Source organism: Anarhichas minor, unplaced genomic scaffold, assembly GCF_050575085.1.
Source record: "Anarhichas minor isolate MPS153535 unplaced genomic scaffold, ASM5057508v1 ptg000009l, whole genome shotgun sequence".
Lineage (NCBI taxonomy): Eukaryota > Metazoa > Chordata > Actinopteri > Perciformes > Anarhichadidae > Anarhichas > Anarhichas minor.
Window position 1 is genome coordinate 6458858 of NW_027466455.1, and position 24156 is coordinate 6483013.

Genomic DNA, 24156 nt, shown 5'->3' on the forward strand with positions numbered 1-24156 from the left:
AAACGGTATCAGATTTACATGATTTATACAGAATGTGGTTTACACCTGATATCGAGCAACATAATGCATATTTGCACATGTTTTGTAGAGCCACACAGCGGATACAGGAAGCGGTTGACAATTTGCAAAGCGTAACTTCCAGCGTCAGGCGGTCCACGCAGGAAAAAAACGTTGAACTCGCGGACGCGTTGTCCGACGGTCGCAGACGTTCCCGGCAGCGCTGGCCGGAGTCCCGCCGGAACCCCCGACGTGCGGGAGGATGCGAGGGCCCGTTCATCGCTGCTCGCAGCTTTGATTAGGGCCCGAGCACCGACGTAGTCGGAGCGGAGGACCTATTGTTAATCTATTGTTTATTATTATTTTACGTCTTTTGTCACAAAAAGGAGGTGCTTGGCATACTGGGAAGTTTTTGAAATTTGGCACGCAAGCCGATTGACTTCAGATTTGGTCAGTATGCTCTTGAGACCTTGGCAGTGAAAAGTTACTCAAAGATCAAAAAGTTATCGAACTAGCTTATTGCACTTATTGTTTTTATATTAGTTTGTGGCACTTATTGCATTCGTTTGTTTCTGTACTGTACGTTGGCTCTGGTTTATGCTCTTAGATGCTTGTTTGAGGAAAGGACATGCACTTATTACTTCTGGTGACTAGTTGTTCTCTCGAAAACCGATGTTGAATACACTTATTGTAAGTCGCTTTGGATAAAAGCGTCTGCTAAATGACTGTAATGTAATGTAATGTATCCATGGTGTGGCGTCAAAAAAACACCATTCGCCACGAAACAGGAAGTTGTTGTAACTCGGCCGTACATTGTCTAATCTGCTCCAAATTTCTTATATGTCATAACATCCTAACCCTGAAGACATCTATATGACAATTTAGAATCATAGCAATAGCTCCACCTAGTGGCGACAGGAAGTTATAGGTTGTGGACTTTTAGATCCTGCTCCTCACAGATTAATCAAATCCCTCTAAAATGTTGTCAGAAAAGTCTTAAGACCTTGATAATGCTTCATCGTGAAGCTTGTAAGAATTTGTTGAAGGGTGGCGGCTCGGCGAATTTCAATCCCTCGCCATGAACAAATAAACTGATGTAACTCGACTCCACATCATCAGATCTTTACCAGATTTCACATGTTTGATTAGACTCCAGTTCTGAAGACATCTGCCGGCCAATTTTGAATCATAGTCATAGCGCCACCTACTGGTAACAGGAAGTTAAAGTCTCTATACTTTGGCTTGTTCCTCTTAGTAAGTAAATCAGATCAACATCAAATTAGTTCCACAAAAATGTAAGAAGTTCATAATGCCAGTTCATGAAGCTTTTGATGTTTCGTCGAACGCCGTTGCCATGGCGACGCAGTCTTCGCCATGAAGAGAGGGGCTGAAAATACTTGAGACATAAGCAAACTTGGCATACACATTTAAAGCCCAAAATCGAGTTACATATTATGGTTTTAATACTTCAGAGTGACAATTTAGTCCGATAGCGCCCCCTACAAAATTTCGACGAAGCAGCCCTCGCAGTACGTTTCACATAGATTTACAAAATTTGGTAGACACATTAATCACATTTGGACTCAAAAAAAGTCTCTTGGGGCCATGCACTAAACCCAACCAGAAGTCAGCCATTTAGAATTTTGTTTGAATTTCTAGTGTCGTTTTTGACATTTCCAGGCGCTGTACTTTAACGAACTCCTCCTAGGGAATTAATCAGATCAATTTAGAATTTCGGCTGAATAATCTCAAGACCTTTGTTATTAAAAGTTACGAAAAGCTTGAGGTTTCATGAAACGACATGGATATGGTGTGGCAGCCATTTTACATGGTTCGCCATCATCCATTAAGCTGTTGTAACTCAAATGTACTAAGTCAAAACTGTCCCAAACTTGACATGCTTGATGACTGTCATGGCTTTAGGACTTCTGCATGCCAATATTAACTCATGGTCATAGCACCACCTACTGATAACCATGGCCGTAAGCAGGATTCTTTAATTACAGCGGCCCAAACACTGAACTTATTAAAAGGGTTCGTGGGCACACCACCAGAAAAATACTTCTCTGATCTAAATATGTACAAACTAAGATGTTTGGAGACAAGAAATTGAATAAAAAAGGTTTCCAAATCGCGCTTGTACGTGGAGTTTTCATTAATAGTAAATTGAAATGTTTTTGTTCGTTTTGGAACAAGCCGTAATGTAAAGTAATTTCATGCAATGTGAAGTTTGTTTAATAAAATCAAACTGCACCCAGCCTAATTTATATGATAGATTATTCTACATTGGCTCACCTTTTGGTTTGAAATTTAATTCTTTTCTAAAATATGTTTTTTTCCACATGGAACTATACATTCTCCTTGACTCTTCGAGCTTTGAATCACTCAGCAGTCATTGTCAGAGCTACGTGCACAAACGACCTGCATTTACTTTGACAGTCTGTTATGTTACTAACACTGAAGCACGTTCACACACATTCAGTTTTTTGTCAATTTTTACAGGCTTACAGTTATGATTACAGTTACGTGAAGATGCGAGGGCCCGATCATTGCTGCTTGCAGCTTTAATTTCTTTTCAAATTCTATTGTATATTTTCATTTTTAGTTATGTCTTTATACTATTGTACTGCATTGATTGTTATGCACCAATCAAGTCAAATATCTTGTATGTGCAAATATACTTTGAGAAACTGATTCTGGTCTTGACATAAAATCCTATTGGCATATAATGTTAATACAGGCAATCTTTTCAATAAAACTCACATTGTGTGAAACGGCTTTTTCTACTGTAAATGAGCTTGTATTTTTCTGCTTGTATTTGGAGATTCAGTTCAGCCGAAATCTTAGGGCCTCACTAACCAAATAGCAGAAAGCTGGCTAAATGTAGCCCCAGTTTGTGCCTCCCGCACATAGCTACTGTTAGTGTGCTGTTAAGCACCGGCGGAAAAACATTGTACATCACAAGATTTATTTATCTATACTGTCAGTAAACGCAACACTGTGACCTTTTGATAATTTTGCAGACCGTAACAAGATATTCAGAGCTGAAGAACAGTAAAGCTAACCATGATAAACAGAAGGGCTACGGCTACTTTATGTATTGACACTCCCCCACGGATGCACACCGAAGAACCTCTCATAGTAGAGCTACACAGAGAAACTGTCAAAGGGACATAAACATGCTTCTAGCAGAGACACAGAGTCTGACAGGAGCTGCTGGTTAGCTCGGATTACCAGCTCCTTTCCATGCTACACTGAGCGGTGGACAATCAGCCCCTCCGTATCCCCTAACCCTCCATGTCACATACTATGTAGCCTGTCTTGAACGTTTTAAATATGCTGGGAGGGAGGGTTGTAGGATTTGAGAGTGTAGTTGTTTAAGTGTAATGTGTCTGCCCAAACTGCTCTTAGTATTTCCCCATAATTATATATTCTTATCCATAGCGTATTCCAGCCATCATACGAGCTTTCAACGGCAACAATGTCAGCTTTGTTGTGCGCGGAGGACTACAAGTGCTGGTGATGCTAGCTGACCCGAACGCAGGTACCGTATATTACTTTTTTAAATTGCTTACTATATGGTCTGCTTTTTAAAACTACATTTTTTGATATTTTTTAATTGCATGTTATTGATTTATTTCCAAGGGCTAGGTCTAATTGCTAATGACTCAACAGATACAGCAGCAGTAACTGGTGCGTTCATGAACCATAAACCCGTAGCTTTCTGTTTGGATGCTTAACCCCAATGCTCTTGGATTCCTGTGCTTTTTCCTTTCCTGGTTTCCAAACAAACCCAATCCTGTACAGATTAAATCTGTCTTCTCTGTTCTCTACTGTGCTTTCTCATCAACCTGACCATGCTTCCATGAATGGTCCTGTTTTGTGTGAGGAATATGTTTAGTTCAGTTGGATGTTTTCTTCTTACCACTTCTGTTCCTTTGCTGATACAGTTATTGACTCAAGATCTTTTCTTTTTCACTATACTTTCTGGATTTGCCTATAGCAACATTTTAAAGATCAGAATATTTTTTTCATTGTGCAAATATTATGCATTTTTATTTATTTTCTTACTGTGTACTTCATTACCCTAGGCTACCATGGAGTTGTTGGAGGTCCAGGTTTTTGGGCTCTAGCAGTGATTTTCTCAATCAGCATCATCGCCACCGGCTCCTTCATACTTTACAAGTTCAAAAGGTAAGCCATATCAAGAGCTGTGGCATGTAAAAAAATGTAATCCTTGGACTGGATGGATTCCCCACTGAATTTTATAAAGACTTTTGTCAAACACTATGACCACTATTCAACAGAAAGAGATAAAAGTTGAATTCACTGATTTCAATACTCAGGACCCAGTTCACTTCACAAATAATAGGCCCATTTCCTTATAAACACCAATATCAAAATCACGAGCAAAGTTCTAGCAACCAAAATTGAATCATCCTTCATTCACCCAGATCAAAAATGATTTACTTATGGCAGGTATTATTCAAGTAATACATGTGGTCTTTTCAACTTGATAAATATATCCCAGCAAAATAACTCTAAAACTATCATCCACTCAGAAGACGCAGAGAAGGTATTTGAAAAAGTAAACTGAACATTTTGTAATAATTTTCTCAATGAATCAAAATATTCTACAACACACCAAGGGCATCAATCATAATTGGTAATCTAATTTGACAAAACTTCACACCACTGAAGCACCAGACAAGAATGTTCACTCTCCTTCACTATTTTCACTCTTTATCGAACCATTAGCAGCAGGATATGCCAAAACATTATCACAGGCATCCGCACCAGTTCATAAAATGCAGAAAGGTTTTGTTCAGTCTCTTACTGTATCCCATCATATTTGTTAGTCATTGTTGCTATAAATGGTTCTTCCGTGTTTTTTCTGGCCTATGATTCAATTTCCAGGCCCGACATTCTAATGACCCCAGCAATTAGACAGTTTCCATCTTGTCGTGCAAATCAGTGTGCTCAGTTCTCAAGAGTAAGAAGAGACAGTAGCTTCAAATTGATAATGATGAAACTATAATATATCATTCCGAATGAATGTTATGCTCCCCTTTTTTTTAACACAACCTAATAGTGACCGTCTGAAGTCCAAGTTTATTCTTTGTTTTGAAAACTGTTTAATTTGATTAATTTTCAAACATCAAGAGGAACCTAGCACAAAATGCCCTAAAATTCACTCCAGTGCATCAGGACGATAAATACATAGCTTGTAGTGACATTGAAACTCATTTTGCTCATCTGTGTGGTATTTTGGTGCTCAGCATGGAGAATGATGGATAAGTTCCCAGTGACTTTTTTGCTTGAAATGCCCATCCCTAATCCTGCGTTCTTAATCATTTTAGTGTTTTTATCAGATCAAATGAAATAGGATCTACAAAAATGACAAAACTATTATTTTGGCTTGAATAGATTGACTATTTCAGTCAATCAAATCTGATGAAAAACACAGGACTAAAACAAAATGAAAAGAAGAGGGGAAGCATTTTGACTAAAAGTAGACAACAATTGAATGACTTTTTTGCGACTAAAAATGGACTTAAACATTTTTTAGTTGTAGTTTAAAACTATGAGGGATCAAAATTACTGAAATGTGACCTAAACTAATGAGCATTTACATCTAAAGACTAAATCTGAAATAGCTGCAGAAATTAACTGCTTTGCGATGAGAGAAGATATCTATATCAGAACTACTTCGGTTTCTGGAACAATGTCACTCCTCTGCCAGTCTAGTGATTTTATCAACAAGAGCAAACAAACTACTCTCATTAAATGAGCAGCAATGGCGAAATAATGGTTAACTATATTCACAATTTTAGTTTAGTGTGTTAGCATGCATATACATCTGCCAATCAACACAAAATACAAAGTTTGGTCATAAACCAAAATATTCGATATATTCTGATGGCTCTTCAGTGGGTCATCGAAGTTACTAAAAGTCATCTTGTAAGAAACATGATACAAAATGTCATAGCAATCAATACAATAATTGCTGAGACACTTCAATCTGAACCAAACATAAAAAAAAAAGATGTAAAAAGGTTTCATTTCTCTATCTTACTTTAAAGTATAAAATGAAAAGACTGGCATGCCTGCCATTTGGGACACTTTATGACATTTTGACTATATTTGTAATGGGGAGGAGGTATGTTATCCGATTTTGGGGCTTCTTTCTCGGGTTGGCTGAGGGCCTTTCGGCCGGAGAAGGGCGGGCCGTTGCTGAGGTATTTTATCCAATTTCAAGCCTTGTTCCTCGTATTGCAGTCAGTGCATTTCGCCAGAGAAGGGCGTGTCTCCCAAATATCAACAAGTGTCCCGTTTGTCCCCGTAAATGTCAGAAATGTTCTCATTTGTCCCTTACTTACTCATAGCACCCAAAAAAGGTTACTGACATTTGGAAATTTTTCTGACACTTAGACTACTGTTGAATGTGGACAAATATCCTAGCCCATTTAGCAGAAAGTATCCCATCTGTCCTGGGACAAATGGGAGTCTTTCTGACATTTGGGTGGCATTATTCGTGGATTTCGCTCGTACTTTGCCACCTGGTGGCCACCGATGGTAAACTGACATTTGGGACAACTCTCCGAAAAGTTTGAAAAATCGTAGCTCGGCGACCGACGGTCCGAACGGAGCGCCACTTTCCCGCTTGAAACTAGTAAAAATATGGTATTATTATTATTAGAGTTGACTGAAAAATTTACATTTTATCCTGACGCCCCAATGCGTCCTGCGAGTCACTAAGGCCGGGAGCTGAGGGGGAGGAAAGAATGTTGATGGGAAAATGAAAATTACTGGAACCAATAATAATAATAATAATACATCAATTTTCTAGAGCACTTTTCAAAATACCCAAAGACGCTTTACAAGGCAGAGACAAACAAACAACAAAAAAAGAACAACTGGAGAAGCTGTGCTGAATGGGTCATGTAGTGGAGGGTAGTGTGCAGGGGTTAGCAGGTGAAGGCGAGTTTGAAGAGGTGGGTTTTGAGGGCTTGTTTGAATGATGATAGGGAGGGAGCCTCACGGATGTGGATGGGGAGGGCGTTCCAGAGGGGAGGTGCAGCAGCTGAGAAGGCCCTGTCACCCCAGGTCCGGCGCTTGGTCCTGATGGTCTTCAGAGTGTTTGCACCGGCGGACCTGAGGCAACGGGTTGGGGCGTGGAGGGGGAGGAGGTATGAAAGGTAGGGAGGGGCCAGGTTGTTTAGGGCTTTGTAGGTGGTGAGTAGTATTTTGAAGTCTATTCTGTATTTGACCGGGAGCCAGTGGAGGTTGCGAAGGACCGGGGTGATGTGATCATAGCGGCGGGTGGAAGTGAGCAGTCGAGCGGCAGAGTTCTGAACATATTGGAGTTTATTGAGGATTTTGTTGGGAGAACCACAGAGGATGCTGTTGCAGTAGTCGAGTCTGGAGGTTATGAGGGCATGGATGAGAATTTCGGTGGTGGCAGAGGACAGGGATGGTCGGAGGCGTGCAATGTTCCTTAGGTGAAAGAAGTCAGTTTTGGTGATGTGGTTGGCGTGGGGTAGAAAAGAGAGGGTGGGGTCGGGGATGATAAACGAGGTTGCGGACCTGGGTGGAGGGGGTGACGATGGAGCCATGAATGTTGAGGGAGAAGGGCTGGGCTGAACGGGTGAGGGAGTTTGGGCCGATGAGTATTTCAGATTTATTGCAGTTGAGTTTGAGAAAGTTCTGTTGCATCCATGATTTTATATCAGTGAGACAGGTGGTGAGAGTGGAGTGGGTGACGGAGGTGATGGTCTTGTTGGAGAAGTAGAGTTGGGTGTCGTCAGCATAACAGTGGAAGTTGAGACCATGACGACGGATGATTTGTCCAAGGGGAAGGATGTAAATGATGAAGAGGAGGGGACCAAGCATGGAACCTTGGGGGACACCGTGGGTGACTGGGGAGGTAGAGGATTTACAGTTGTTTATTGCAATGAATTTATGTCGGTCTGAGAGATATGAGGTGAACCAGGAGAGGGCAGTGCCAGTTATGCCAAGGGAGTACTGGAGACGTAAGAGGAGGATGGAGTGGTTGATAGTGTCGAAGGCAGCGCTGAGGTCAAGGAGGATGAGGATGGTGAGGAAGCCAGAGTCAGCAGAGAGAAGTATATCATTTGTGATTTTCAGTAGGGGGGTTTCTGTGCTGTGTTTTGAACAGAAGCCGGATTGGAAGGGTTCATAGAGATTATGGAGATTGAGGTGGGACTTGAGTTGTGATGCAACAGCTCTCTCAAGGACTTTGGACAGGTAGGGGAGGTTGGAGATGGGCCGGTAGTTGTTGGGGATATCGGGGTCAAGACCATTTTTTTTTTTAAGGGAATAAGGGCTAAAAAGGCCTTACTAAAAACTCTACATTATAATCTAATATCCTAAAATGTCCTATCCAACATAAACTAATCAAAATGACGGGCTTTAAGTAGAGGCCACTGGTGATGAGCACCAGAGCAGTGCCAAGGGGTGCTACCGGTAATTATCCTCAAGTACAACACAGCAATCCTCAACAGAAATAGTGCAGTCCACACTCTTATCCCAGTGTTTGTACATGCATGCATAAGGTGTAGGAATCTTACCACGGGTGCCTAGCCTCCCAATAATGGCACTCAACTTCACCTAAAGAAAAAGGGAACTAATATCAAAAAGAATCAAGGGAAATAAACAAACAAACCTAGTTGGTTAAAAAATGTAAATTAATCAAAACATCAAGGCAGAACCGAGGCAAAGCAGGCGCAAAACAGCAGCAGGTGAACCGCCTCATATGAGTGACATATGCAGTCACTCATCGACGACAGGACAATGATGGAGCTTCTGTAACACGAAAAACCCTACGAGCCACCACAGAGACAGGACAGGGGCCAAAAAGGGATGAGGCCATGCCAACAGGTGCCTTTTAGAAGCTGGCCCTGATTAGGGAATTGGTTGGGGGAGGAGCCAGCCTGAGGGCTGCGTTCACAACCCTACACCTTATGCGTCATTCTCTGGGGAGCATTCCACATTAGCAGTGTTAGCTAGCTCGTCATGGCTACAGCAACCAAACGCAGCGCAAATTAGATTACATATCAAGTCTATGCACAGACGCGATGAGACTGGAGTGACGTGAATTTGCGATGCCGCGTTTAGCGCGTTTGGCATGGCGCAATTGACGCAAATTTGCGTCAATCGGCAAAACGCCCCAAATGCGTGAGTTGAAATTTTTCAACTTTGGCGGAAAAATCGCGTGATGCTGCGGCGCGATAGCCTATCAGCGTTGAGATGATCTCCTGTCATCACTGACGTCCTGCCTTTGTTGAATCAGGAAATAGATACAGTAGCCGTCTGTGTTCACCCAGAGTGCTACGATACCTCATATCAATAGTGACCGGACCAAACTATGTGCATAAATGTGTGTGTAAACTATATGGTACAAACAATGAAAAAGACGCTGCCGTATTTACGTCTATATGACGTTATGTTGAGTGTTGATGGAGCTGCTACAATGTTAGCATAGAATAGCACCGATCGATCCAAGCTCCATTGAGAAAACAAGTATTTTAAAAGTTATTTGCTTATCGTCTTGCAGAGAGAACGAAAGTTACGAATGTAACTACGGTTCTATGAATCCTGGATGACCGCCAGAGGCAGTGCTTAACACTGGATATCTTCCATCTCGCGCATGCGCAGGTCGAACATTTATATCAACAAAGTCACCTGTGACCTCGGATCACCCCCGTCGTCTATAAGTTCCGGTGTCATCCTGAGTTCAGTCCTATGGAATCTTCTCGCGAGTTCACGGGATTCCGAGTGACCAAGAACTCTGGCGGTCATCCAGAATTCATAGAACCGTAGTTACATTCGTAACTTTCGTTCTATTTCATCCTTACTGACCGCCAGAGGCAGTGCTTAACACTGGATGACTTATATCAACAGAGTCACGAGGAAGCACAGTAACTACCTCGTATAGCTCCGGCAGAGAAAATTGGCCAAAGAACCCTCCCCAGTGGGTGAGGGGTGGCAACGTTAACTCTGTAGTGTTTGGTGAATGTGCTCGGTGATGCCCATGAGGCCGCAGCACATATATCCTCCACAGGCACACCTCTCAGGGCTGCTCTTGACGTGGAGACACTCTTGGTAGAGTGACCCTTCACCCCGGATGGCCGAGCGCAGTCGCTCGCCTTGTATGTATAGGCAATGGCCTCCACTATCCAGTGGGATAGGCACTGTTTTTTAGAAGGAGCACAGCCCTTCTTAGGCTCACCATAACTGACAAAGAGCTGCTCCGACTGCCGTATGCAGGCGGTGGCTTCCACATAAGCTCTGAGGGCCCGCACTGAGCACAGCAGCCTTGACCTCTCCTCTCCCGATGGGGGGGGTCAACTTTGCCAGCTGGATAGGCTGGTTGATATGTGAATGTGTCATCACCCTTGGGAGAAACGCTGCATTAGGCCACAAAGTGACACCCAAGCCATCTGAGTTCCACCTCAGACATGATTCTTTCACCGACAGGGCATGCAGCTCGCCCCCATGTTGAGCTGAATTGACGGCAAGGAGAAAAAACGTTTTGGCCGATAGCCATCTCGGCTCCGCTTGTGCCAGGGGTTCAAAAGGAGACAAGCATAAGGTGTCCAGTACCAAGGGTAGGTCCCATGCAGGGGCCTTCGGGCGCTCGGAGAACGCAATCGCAGAGCCCCCTTTCTTTTTTTTTTTGGGAAGAGGGACACCAGTCTGTGGCTCTCTCCTGTGTCATTATCAACCTTAGTATGCTGCCCCGAAATAGCGGCCACGTATACTCCAAGGGTAGAGGGAGACTGGCCCTTATCTAGGAGTAACTGTAGAAACTCAGTACAGCAGGCACGGGGTCAGAGAACAGCTTCCACCTGTTTTTGTACTGCAGGCAGGTAGACCGCGCGCTGGCATTCAGAATAGTCAGTCTGACTGGTTCTATGCAGCCACTCAGCATCCGGTCGGGCCCTCTCGTGGCCAGACCCATAGTTGAAGGCGGCAGGGATTGGGATGCCAAATTGCGACAGGAGATCCCTCCTGTCGGGGAAGAACTCTGACAAGCGTTAGCAAGATCAGAGGGAATGGTGGAAAGGCATAAAGAAGATCCTCTGGCCACATGTGAGCCAGGGCATCTTGACCCAGAGGACTGGTCCTCTCCGTCAGGGAGACCCAGTGGGGGCAGCGGGTCAACAACACGTCTGGATGCAGCCGCCACTCTCCCGGTGGAGGATTGTGACGGAACAGGAAAACCTGGTTCCATTCTCCTGGTGGGTACATTGCCCGCAGGCTGGTCAGGCGAGGGCAGAAGGAAGTCAGAAGGGCACGGTGATCCCTGTTGCAACTTCTGCAGATCTGGTGCCCCATTGATGGTTTATGTGAAAACACAGCAGAGGTGTTGTCCAACCGGACAAGCACATGCTTTCCCTTCAAATATGGCAGGAAGTGCTTGAGCGCTAGCTCTAGAACCTTGACCTGCCCCTGCGGTCTTTGAGCAGACAACTGCTCCCAAGCAGTCCTGTTCTGTCACACTGCACCCCGCCTTGAGAGGCAGGTATCTGTTGTGACAATCTACCGGCGGAATGGAACCGAGCCCATGGGGACACTGTTTGCCAGATATGCACTCTCCCTCCATGGGGATAGAGTGAGTAGGCACTGTTTTGATACTATTATTGCCCTGTATCTGTGCCACTTGGCATCCAAGTGAAGGCTGTTCAGCCATCTGCAAGCCCAAGGGAACGACAGTTGAGGCAGCTGTCAGTTTACCCAATAGTCAGAGAAAAGGATGTAGGGCAACCGTCTGCCCCCTAGGAAGGGGGAGAGGTTGTGGGGGTTGTTGTCCACATGCTGGGGCGACAGACAGGCCCTCATAGGGCCAAACTAATGAAGGTTATGCTCTGAGAAGGGCTCACGTAGCTCCTCTCCATGTTCACCTTGAGGCCCCACCGGGCCACGTGAGAGAAGGCGAGCAGTATCCTGTGGTGCCTGAAGCCGGGATGGCGCCCAGGTCAGCCAGTCGTCTAAGTACGGCAGTATGTTCACGCCCTGTGATTGCAGGGGGAAAGGACAGCAGTAACACCTTGTGAACACCCATGGGGAGATGGGAGAGTCCGAATGGAAGCACCCTGGACTGAAAGTGGCGGCCTTAAAAGGCGAAACGAAGAAACTGCCTGTGGTGATGCACCATGGGAACATGGGAATAGGCGTCGATAGACATGAACCACTCTCCCTTGGAAATCTGCTGCTGGGAGAAAAAACCGACAGCCGGCCCAGAGAAATCTCCTGGCCCCCCTGCCTCTGGAGGCTTTGGGGGGGGGACTGTTAGTCCCCAAGTTCGGAGGTTATCTGGGGGGGACGTAGGTAGGGTTGTATGGGTAGCGGTCCGGCCTCTCAGCGGGACGCTGAGGCCTGTGGCGGCTACTAGGGTAAGCTGGAGGCTGAAAAAACGGCCTTGGGGGGCCAAAGTGGGACCCCTAGGTCTGCGGGGTGCAGGCATGTCCCTGCAAAGACCAGAGAACTGCTGCCTGGTCTGGCTAGCTTCAACAGTTCGCTGAAGCGCCTGTATAGCAGCTGACTCGAACAGCTCACCAGGTTCCACTGGGACAGTACGGAGGGTCCTCCTACATGTCTCAGACAGGCTGGTACATGTCTCAGACAAACTCGCCGCCAGCCAAACCTGGCGGCGAGTCTGGACCAGGGTGGACATCATACATCCAAGTTCCCTCGACATGAGCGCAAACGCCTGCAATGAAGCATCACTGAGGCTGGAGGCGGAAGCGTCGAAAGTAGCCTGCTGCAGAGAAGCTGCGAGGGCAAGCATGAGGTGGGAGAGGGAGTTGTCGATATGGTCCACAGCGATGCTGTGTCATAAGCCCTGGATAGCAGGTTATCTTTGACCTGACGTTGGGGTTGAGGGCACCTGGCATCGGGCCTCAGAGTCTCCTCAGGGGAAACTATGATGGACGTAATAGTCGGCTAAATGGCTGGCATATGTGCAAGGCCAAATTTTGCCACCTCCTGCATGGTCGTCAGGGTTCGACCATCTGATGTAAGGCGGGAGAGAGCCCTGGTGTCTCTCCAGCATGCATGCAACTTCCTCAGCTATTCCTCGGAGGGAGGAACAGAAAATGTGGTGAGGGCGGGAAGGCGCCTGAAGAAGGCACTCACAGGTGGAAGTTCCAGCTGATTTGTATCCCACTGCAGGCGTGCCAGCGCCATGCAAATGATCAGGGTAGGTTGGGTTGGATTCAGCTGCCCTGACAGGGGGAGGTAGACCTCACGCATCAGGTGTTCCACTTCGGCCAGCCTAGCAGACCTTACTGCTCAAGGCGTGATGCCGCAGGTCCTGCCTGGGTTCTCCGAGAGGCCCTCCCTCAGATGCTCGAGGCAAGAGGTCAGGGCAGTCCTCAGGCTGAAGAGGAGCTATACAGGTCCTACAGCCGGGAGAGTTTAACATGGCCGCGATTCTGGAGGAACCCTTGTCCCACTAGTTGATGCGGAATTCCAAATCAGTCTGAGTGGGAGCGCTCTGCTGAATGTTGAGAGAACAGGCAGGGGGCAGTCAGAGGAGAGTGATCTTTTCGGACACTCTCTTCACTAGGACAGTCGCTGCGGATATTGGTGTCCCACCAGTTAGCTTGAGCGAGAGCACTCTGCTACTGTGGAAACAGACCAAAAAACAATCCTTACAGTGAGAGGGGAGCGAGGACACTCTTCACTAGGATATTTGCTGCGGATATTGGTGACCCACCAGTTAGCCTGAGCGAGAGCACTCTGCCACTGTGGAAACAGACATAAAAACAGTCCTTACAGTGAGAGGGGAGCGAGGACACTCTTCACTAGGACCGTCGCTGTAAATAGTGGTGTCCCACCGGTTAGCCTGAGCGAAGACACTCAGCTAACTGTGATAGCTGTGATAACTGTGCCGTAATGCTACAAAATCAATGGACACAATCCCAGTATTAACTTAGTCTAGTTAGTGTCCCACCAGGTTAGCCTGAGTGAGGACACCGCCAGCTGCACAACATCAATGTTGATTTAGTATAACTAGCATTCACCGAGTTAGCTTGAGCGAGGACACTCTGCTAACTGTGATAGTTGTAATGCTACAAAGTCGATGGACACAGCCCCAGTATCAGCTTTGTCTAGCTAGCTTTCCACTGAGTTAGCCTGAGCGGAGACGCTCTGTTAACTGTGACAGCCGTAAGGTTACAAAACCAGTGGACATAATGCTAATGTAGATCTAGTCGAACTAGCATCTCATCAAGTTAGCCTGAGCTAGGACACTCTGCTCACTGTGAAGGGCGGGCCGACAGCGTATATTCTATGCTCTCGTTAGCGCGCCACTCGATTAGCTAGAGCGGAAGCGCTCTGCCAACCGTGGAAAACGAACAACGGTTATAGAAAACAATGTTAATCGATCTCACCGATTGCTGTCTTCACGACTTAGGTGGCCCTTATCAGACTGGTGATGTCCGATGATAGGGGCATCCACCAGTCCGGGGCTTGATGGTCCGAACAGCGAAACACACCGCTCCCTCCGAAGAGGGACAGCTTGTCGCAGCCTTTGGAGGGCGAGAGATCCGCAACTCCGACCGGTGGTCACAAGGCTACAGCGACTAGCTCTAATATGTCTTGATCGTAGACACAGCTTTGTTTATGCTACCATGGTAGCTAACCTGCATAGCGAGAAGATGAAAAAGGACTGAACTCAGGATGACACCGGAACTTATAGACGACGGGGGTCATCCGAGGTCACAGGTGACTTTGTTGATATAAATATTCGACCTGCGCATGTGCAAGACGGAAGATATCCAGTGTTAAGCACTGCCTCTGGCGGTCAATAAGGATGAAATAGAACTAACTAAACATGAATTCAGACTTTTTACAAATCGGCATCAATATGTATTTATTTCGGAGTCCCTTTATGTCGGTTTATTGCCGTTAAATCACAGCTAAATCTGTTTATTTTGGGTTCATACAGCTGTAGTAAACCAAATATTCAAAATAAAATACGATGGCATGCTTTTATTGTTGAAACGATTCAAATGAACCACATTTCTACAAATACCAATAGTTTTAAGCTGTTGCGATAATTTAAAAACTTTTGTCCATCAATTAGAATGTTCTGAAATGTCAGGGTGGCACAGCTGTAAAGATGGGACTTTTATTATGAAATTAAAGTGCAAAACAGTAAACAGGATATTACATCATCAAGAGGACCTCAACTGACCTTTATAGCCGAGTGAAAATGTTTTTATATCTCTTTTGAATATTGATAAAAATAGCTACTTTCAACTTATAGGTAGAGTTGTTCACTTTCCATGTCAGGGTGGTACAACCAATGTAAAACTAGAAAAATGTTATTTTATCATAAATGTCTTTATTCTATTTAAAATGTACATGTATGAAGTTGTTGCTAGTGTCCTAGTAGATGCCTGTTTAATTTGAAATAAGTTGCAAATGTCAGGTGGGGCAACCAGTAAATCAGGTGGTGCAACTGCAAGGAATATCACTATATGATGTTATATACAATTGTTTTTCAAAAGTTGAACAGTGTTAAGTTAAGGTTATTATACACTTTCAAACTATTTTCATGATATTAATGAATATTTAACTATTAATTAAGGATGCCACTGTCAAGTAAAGCAAAATCAGCATGACACAGGGAGCAGACAACAAGTCATGTATCGAGTGTGTCCAAAAGGTTGCTACAATGAGGTAGAAGCTGCAACACCCCAGGCGGAAGCGACTGTTATTATTCCTATTCCAGTTATGTGCTAAACATGATTACTATGAAATAGTTACTGCTTTTACTTAAAAAGAGACTGTTGACTAAAAAAATGTTGTTGTATTTGAAATAAAAATGCAAATTTTCTGCATATTTCCTGTGATTACTAATATTGTCAGGTGGCACAACTGATAAATGTCATGGTGGTGCGACCAGGTAAAATATTAATTTAAAGCAATAAATAATAGGTTAAAGTGATTTGTTTTTTGCTTAATGTGATGTGAAGTACTATTGTATTGAATGTATTCATTTGTATATTTGTATTATTATGTTTAAATGTAAAATCAAATGTTAAATATACGAAATACCTGGCCAAGAGAACGCAATTATGATAAATTATTGTATATATATAAAACACAACCACAAAATACGATGTGTTAGACACAGTAGACACTCTAAGGGATACTTGTCAAAAATTTCAGTTTGAATAAATATTAGGAAAATATATATATTTTTTATAAATCTGTGGTTGTGCGACCTGACATTTTTTAGCCTGTGAAGTTAAAAAATACTTTAAAAAACTATTTAAAACACTGAAAACTTGGTTCACAACTTAGACACATTGTTCCAGACACAAAAATATGGATTTTAAAAATGACCTTTTTAGAAGCCTTATTTGTCAATGACCCACAAATACAGGTTATTTTTTCCATGGTTGATGGCGGACAGTTGAACGACTTCCAGGGTGATAAGCCACGCCCCCTCTCCGGCGCGTCCAGCGCAATTCACGTGAATGAACACAAATAGTCCCCGGCGAGACCGGCGCAAATGACGCGATTAATTTGGTGTGAACACGGCATAACAGAGCTGTGCTCTTCCTCTGTGGAACATCTTTTGAATCAAAAAGCAGCACCTCATGGTGTCCGAAACACAAAAATAACACCAAAAGTTACATAAATTCAAACATGAAGTGTGAAACATGACCCTGTCTTACAAAAAAAAAACAAATTCCACAGTCCTTGGCTTCGGACTGAATATGCCTTTCCCCCACTGTTTTTCAGGAAGCTCCCAGGTAGCCGCAACGTCTACGCTCAGATGCACAACGAGAAGGAGCAGGAGATGACCAGCCCTATCAATCACAGCGAGGACACCCAGCATATCATCCAGGGTGAGGAGTTCATCGACGATGACCTGGACTCGCAGACTCTAGGTAACACAGGATGTAGTTGAAACTTAACAGAGTCACCAACCTCCTCGTGGGGATATTAATATCCCCAGGAAGAATTAACAATGTATTTAATTGTTTTTATGACAAAATAGTGAATATATATTATTATTGTTATTATAAAGTTGGGTAACACTTTATAATAATTGGCTTCGCTATGAAGCACTAGTTAAGTATGAGTAAACACTTAATTCACTATTAATATAGCATTGTTCCTGCACTAATACACTAATGTGTATTAATACTGTAGCGACCCTTGGTAAGGAAAGCTACTAGATGTTATCTTATTTGTGGTGTTTTATTAGTGGACAGTACACAGGCTACTGTGGGCCGTAGCCTACGCCAAAAACAGTCAATACCGTTAACCGTTCTCTAACAAGCTTAACCATCTGCTTCCGGTAACTCTCAACAGGCTAGCAGCACAAACAACAACATCCCCCCATACTCTCTCTGCCAATCCCAGGCATGTTCATGTGTGCCACCCACCCCCATAGGCAGCTAGGGTGATTGACAGGTTCCACAGCCTCACAGGGCATGAGGCCTTCACTGACCTCAGTAAATGCAACAACCAACCCATCGATAACACTTATAACACAACTCAGTCCGTTACAATACTAATTAACGATGCTAATGTAATTAATGTATAATTATGCATGTAATTAATAAACACATCTTTTAATGTTTTATTCTTGTTTAATGAGCTAATCTATAATGTTGTAGGAGCGTGGAAATAACGAGTAGGCAAGTATCCCTTTTGGCTGCACCTTGTGGCCGTTTATTTCCATCCACAAAACACATCACACACATTCACTTCCTGCTACCCTTTAACCCCCCTTGTCACCAGGGTTACGCCCCTTTTCTTAAAGGGCCCCTGTGAATTCGGTCCTTTAGTCCCCTACATTTGTCCCCACAATTCACCCAAACTAGAGATTAGTCCAAAAAACACTTAATGTATCGGGGCCCGAATCAACCGACCAGCCCGACTCCGTGTCTCTGGAGCAGGAGGCAGGACCACCGCCGAGTGAAACCTCCGGGTCTTGTCGCGGTGTGGTGGGAGGGCACGAGGCCGCCCCCACTGTGGAGGTTTGGCCAACCTTACCGGTTGGTCCAGGTCCAGATGTGCTGGCTTAAGGCGGTCAACTGTGGGCCTCGGTCCGAGGAAACGTCAGCTGGGGCTCTGAACCTGGCGACCCAAGTCTGAATAAAAGCCCGAGCCACCTCATCTGCCGTTGTTGACGACAACGGGACAGCTTCTGGCCAGCGAGTGGTTCGGTCTACCATTGTGAGGAGATGCATGAAACCCCGGGATGGGGGCAAAGGTCCTACTAAGTCCACATTCACGTGATCGAGTCTCCTTTCTGGAACCGAGAACTGTGCTGAAGGGGTCTTTATGTGACGGTGGACCTTGGAGCGCTGGCACACCACACAAGTCCCGGCCCATTTTCGTACATCCTTTTTCAGCCCGTGCCAGACGAACTTCGCTGCCACCAACTTCTGAGACGCCCTCTTGCCAGGGTGTGACAGACCATGAATCGCGTCGAAGACCTGTTGTCTCCATTCGTCGGGAACAACCGGCCGTGGCTGGCCTGTGGAGACGTCACACAGGAGCATAGTGCCAGTTTTGCCAAACGGGACCTCCTCCAACCGCAGTCCCGTATCTGCCGTCCTCAATTCCTGAACGCCCGGGTCTGTAACTTGATCCCCAGCCATCTTGTCATAATCCAATCCTAACTGGACAGCCCCGGTGACGGCCCTGGAGAGACAGTCTGCGACCAGGTTTTCCTTGCCCGCTACATGCCGTAGATCCGTGGTAAACTCCGAGATGAAGGAGAGATGAAGGAGAGCTGGCACTGCTGGTGTGCGGACCATGGTTTGGCGCTCTTCCCCATGGCAAACGTCAGTGGCTTGTGATCCACAAACGCGGTGAACTGCCGAGCCTCGAGCAGTAACCGGAAATGCCGAATGGCCAGAAAGAAGCCGAGGAGCTCCCGATCGAAAGTGCTATACTTCCGCTCATTAGGCCGCAACTGTCGACTGAAGCGAGCGGTTGCCACGCCCCTTTCACCCACTGCTCGTGCACCGCACCCCCCGCGTAGTCCAAAGCGTCTGTGGTGATGGCAATCGGAGCTTTAGGTGACGGGTGTGCCAGCATTGTTGCGTTTGCCAGAGCCGTTTTAGCATCCACAAACGCAAGTTCCCTCTCTTCGGTCGAGTCAACAGCCTGTTTGATGGCCTTGCCAAGTTCACCATGCCTAAAAACTCCTGCAGGGCCCTCACTGTGAGTGGTCGTGTAAAGTTAGTCACCGCCTCCACCTTTGACAGAAGAGGAACCGCCCCGTCCTTCGTGATGCGGTGTCCCAGGAAGTCAATGGTGGCCAATCCAAACTGGCACTGAGCCGAGTTGATGATCAACCCGTGCTGGCTGAGTCACTCAAACAGAGTCCGGAGGTGAGACATATGCTCCGCTCTTGACGAACTGGCCACCAGGATGTCATCCAGGTAGACGAACAGGAAAGGCAGGTCCCTCAGCACCGTGTCCATTAGACGCTGGAACGTCTGTGCTGCATTTTTTAGGCCAAACGGCATCCTCAAGAACTCAAACAGGCCGAATGGAGTGATCAGTGCCATCTTGGGAATGTCCGGCGGGTGAACGGGCACTTGATGGTACCCTCGTACAAGGTCCACTTTCGAAAACACCACGCTATCCGACAAGTGGGCAGAAAAGTCTTGAATATGTGGAACCGGATAGTGGTCCGGGATTGTTGCCTCGTTGAGCCGGCGGTAATCACCACACGGGCGCCACCCGCGCCACTGTATGGAGAACGGCACCTTGTAGTCCGCGGCCCAAACCTTGCGTGGTAATAGCACAAGCCGGTAGATCTCTGCCGTTGGCTCGCTGCTGCTAAATTAAGTTTTATATCAATTACAAACCAATTATTTAGGAGTTGTTAAAGATGATTTTTAAAGCAAGTTGATAACTAAGACATTATTTAGATGTACATTTATACATGCATTTAAACATGTGATTTAGATATGCACTAATGGTTAAGGGGTATGTTAATAGATGTTTTATTAACGTGTATTAATTAATGTAGTTCATAAGAGTCTAACTAGTCATTAATGAATTATTTTGTGTGCCTTGATCTAAAGTGAGGACTATCTATGCCTTATAAAGCATTTACAAACAGCATTGAAAAGCTGGCAATACCTGGTCCCAAGTCTCAAAACCTTTTCTCAACCTCTGTTCTATAAACATTTATTAATACAGCAATTCACCATTTTTGCTGTATTAATGCTTTATAAAGCATTTACTAGTTATTAGTTAAGTATTTTGTGTGACCTCATCTAAAGTGAGGACTATCTATGCCTTAGAAAGCATTTACAAAAGACATTGAAAGGCCAGCAGTGCCTCAAAACTCACACACAACAAAAAATAATCCTGAACATATCAATATTTATTGCAAGATGCAAACAATGTAAAATCATACCTCTCAGCCATTCATTCATGTAAAAAAACAAACAGATTGTCCTTCAGGAGAACATGGCTGGATATAAAACTACTGTTTATGTAAAAGGAAAATAAACCTCGGAAATCTGATATGAAACCAAATTTCTGTCAAGTGTAAACATGGCTGAATAAAAAAAGATTAGAAGAGCTGACCAATGAACTAGAACGTTTTTCACATCTATTCTGAAGTTGTAGAAATGGAAAAATGTAATGTTTGAAAGATAGCATTTTAGTTGTATTATTTTATTATATTATTTTTATAAAGATTTTATTTGTGGTATTTTGCAATAAATATTGATATGTTCTTGATCACTTTGTGTTGTGTCTATTTGCCTTTTCTGTTGAGAAGATAACTGAGACTATTGTAAGTTTTGGAGCACGGCTGGCCTTTCAATGTCTTTTCTAAATGCTTTGTAAGGCCTATGCCTTACAAAGCATTTAATAATCCTCACTTTAGATCAGGTCACACAAAATAGCGACTTAACTAACGACTAGTAACTACCTGAATTAATCATGACTTGCAGTATTAATACACATTAATAAAACAACTATTAACACACCCCCTTACCATTAATGCATATATAAATCATATCTATAAATGCATTGATAAATGTATATCTAAATAATTTCTTAATTATTAACTTGCACTTGATAAATTATCTTATGAACCATTAACAGCTCCTAAATAATTTAATTGGATTGTAATTTATATAAAACTTAATTTTATGAAAATAAAATAATTAATCACATTATAGATGAGCTTATTAATCAAGAATAAAAACTAGTGCTGGGCAAGTTAATGCGTTATTATCGAGTTAACGCATTAATTAATTAACGCCGTCAATTATTTTAACGCGCATTAACGCAGTTTATTTTTTTATTATTAAGCGGACATTTTTAACACCAGAACGGCCGGCCGACTGGCCGGCAGCGAGTGGTGAACAGCTGTTTGTGTGGCGTCTCTTCCTGTTTCCTTCACCTACATTCCCCTGGGTCCTAAGTCCCTCCATGTACAGCTTCTTATCACCCTCTATGTACCAACGTACATTTATAACAAATACCACACATATTACAGTAATCAGCGTTGCATATGTGTCTGACCAAAATACCAAAAAAAGAAATGATTCATTTAAATTATTTTTTTAGAGTTTTTTAAATGTTTTTGTTTGGATTATGTATAATAAGCATATCATTTAGTTATCGCTACTGAGAATTTAACAAACAAAAAAACACCGGCTGAATATCTATTATCAGAATCATTATAACTGTATTTTAACTGCTACTGTGTAAAGGGAATACTGCTGTTAAAAATAACTTTATTTGTTTAAAGTGTTTGCAAATCAAATGTTATTGCACTTTTATTAATATAGCAGTACTTTAAAATAAAAGTGCACAATACACTACTTTTGAATTCATTATTGAATTTTGCGCATAACAATGCGATTAATCGCAAAAGAATCATGCGATTAATCGCGATTAAAAATCGTAGCCCAGCACTAATAAAAACATGAATAGATGTGCTTTATTAATAATGAATTAAATGTTTACTCATACTTAACTAATGCTTCATAGAGTGCAGTTATTATAAAGTGTTACTGTAGACTGTTGTATGTATGTCATACTGCTGGAAGTAACACAAAATCCTCTTTTTGTGGAAAATCAAAGGGTTATGGGTAAAGCAAGCAGTTTCCTAGAGACATAGGGGTGAAATCTGATTGGATAACAGCTCTACTTAAAACAAGCTGCACTGGAAGCGGCACTGCAGGCTAGAAGCAGAGCAACTGAGGAGGACTATATGAGCAAATAAGCTAATGGGGGAAAAAATTAGAATACATGTAGTGTATTTATGAAAAATGATTTAATTATAAAATAGCTATAACTTTGTGATTCTGTTGAGGCCAGCAGAGAAGGCTTTGCTGGCCCTGACGACCCACCACTGTGATAAAGTAATGAAGGGATTATTCCATACTTCAAGCATGCTATCAAGAACGCACATTTGTTCGCATGAGCAAATGAATGACAAACCATTTACTGTGTCACACTTCACATCTTAAGTCACAGTAGAGGAAAAGTGTTGCCCACCATGAGCACTGCAGTAACCATAGTTTTATTTGAATTAATAATTCAGCTCCTGCTGACGGTGTCAAACTAGTCCATGAATTGATAGTTAGTGGCAGCAATTTGCCAAGAAAAAAAGCAAATAATACCGATGCGTGAATGTGGTGGCAACATTTTACTGTTACTGTAAAAATTTCCCTCCACCTTTTATTTGTCAGGATTGCTCGTATATATAACTTTAATGTATATCTCACCAGTTGTTGATGTTCTCTGTTACCGTGTTTTAATTACCGTGTCTCTGTTCTGTTTCTTCTTCCCTCTTGTTGCCAGGCAGCCATTCCGGTGTGGTCCTGAACATCAACTCCAGAGAACTACACAGTTACTTGACCAGCTGATGGCTGTCATGGCAATGCTAACGAGCTAGACTAGTCTAGCTGGCTAACGAGCATAGGACTCCACTCGGCCTTCCTCTTTCTCTCTTCACTACTTCTCCTTTTTACCTCCACACCATGGCCTCCTGAACCCTTCACCTCCAGCTATAATGTGATTTTTATTTAGTTTTTTGTCTTAGAGGTGGGGGCAGGGAGGTCTTGATGGTGTCACATTAAGGACACTTGCTTATCTGTGTTATGAAAGGAAAGAAATCTGTGTGTACGTTGTCTCTCACTTGCAGGCACTCAAAAGCAGTGACTAACTACTCTGGTTTCCAGTGATTTCCACAGTCAGAGAGGGTTGAACCATCCATTATCAAAAGGCCATTGCCACTGAAATTAGGTAGTGGCCAAAGATGGGTGCACTACAATGATTTTCAAGCATTAGTGTGCGTAAAATAGTGAATATGAAAGAAAAATATCTTTAATCATATCCCCTATTTTATTCACTCTTTGCTTCCCACAAATAGGCAATAATGGTCTCCCAACTATGATAAAGTTAATTTGCATATGACATTGTTAGCATGCAAACACAAGACAGCGGTGTTGCACTTTTTTTAAATTCACACTCACAGGTTCTCTGGAATTATACTGTATGTGTTCACAAAGCATTGTTTTTTTTTTTCAAAATCCCACTGCATTCATGTTATGTTGTCACTCACAAAAGTTTTTGTTTGGACTTCATCAACAAAAAGCTTTGAAGGAGTTTATAGTCTGTCCCATGGTGCCTAAAACAGCAGAAATGTATCTGCACAGTGATATTTCCAGTTGTCAACATTATTTATTTTTAATTGGAGTATGGCCCTTCCTCCTCCTCCCCAAACATTCTGAGTCACTTCAAAACGGACTTATTCCCCCGGAGTCATACGCCATTATGAAGGGAAAGTGTAGTTAATGTATTTTACTGTATCAGCCTATATTAGGCACAGCCCACAGTGGAATAATGTCTCCTTTAAGGTTTGGTTTGTTGTATGTATATGTTTAAATATGAACAAACTCTACTTTGTACATGTTCCCTTTGACATGAGTGTGTGAGTGTTTTACACTACTACCAAAATACACAGCTTTGTTTTGGAGCAAATATATTCGCTCAGTTCCTTTTCCATTGTAGCTATGTATCCATTTCGATAATTAATGTAAAGTCATGTGCAAGATAATTTTCTGGTCTTCATTGTTAACTGGAAATAATTTCCTTGTCTTATACTCACACTGA

General features: G+C 43.5%; 1 protein-coding gene across 1 annotated transcript in view; it reads left to right on the forward strand.

The window, feature by feature from the left end:
- sorcs2 (sortilin-related VPS10 domain containing receptor 2) overlaps nt 1-22907 on the forward strand; it is a 284143-nt gene extending 261236 nt beyond the window's left edge. The window contains exons 24-28 of the mRNA XM_076087245.1: nt 3442-3541; nt 3643-3690; nt 4089-4191; nt 16738-16931; nt 22843-22907. Of these exons, the coding sequence (XP_075943360.1) occupies nt 3442-3541; nt 3643-3690; nt 4089-4191; nt 16738-16931; nt 22843-22907 (510 nt within the window). The remainder of the gene's footprint in view (nt 1-3441; nt 3542-3642; nt 3691-4088; nt 4192-16737; nt 16932-22842) is intronic.
- The last annotated feature ends 1249 nt before the right edge of the window (nt 22908-24156 follow it).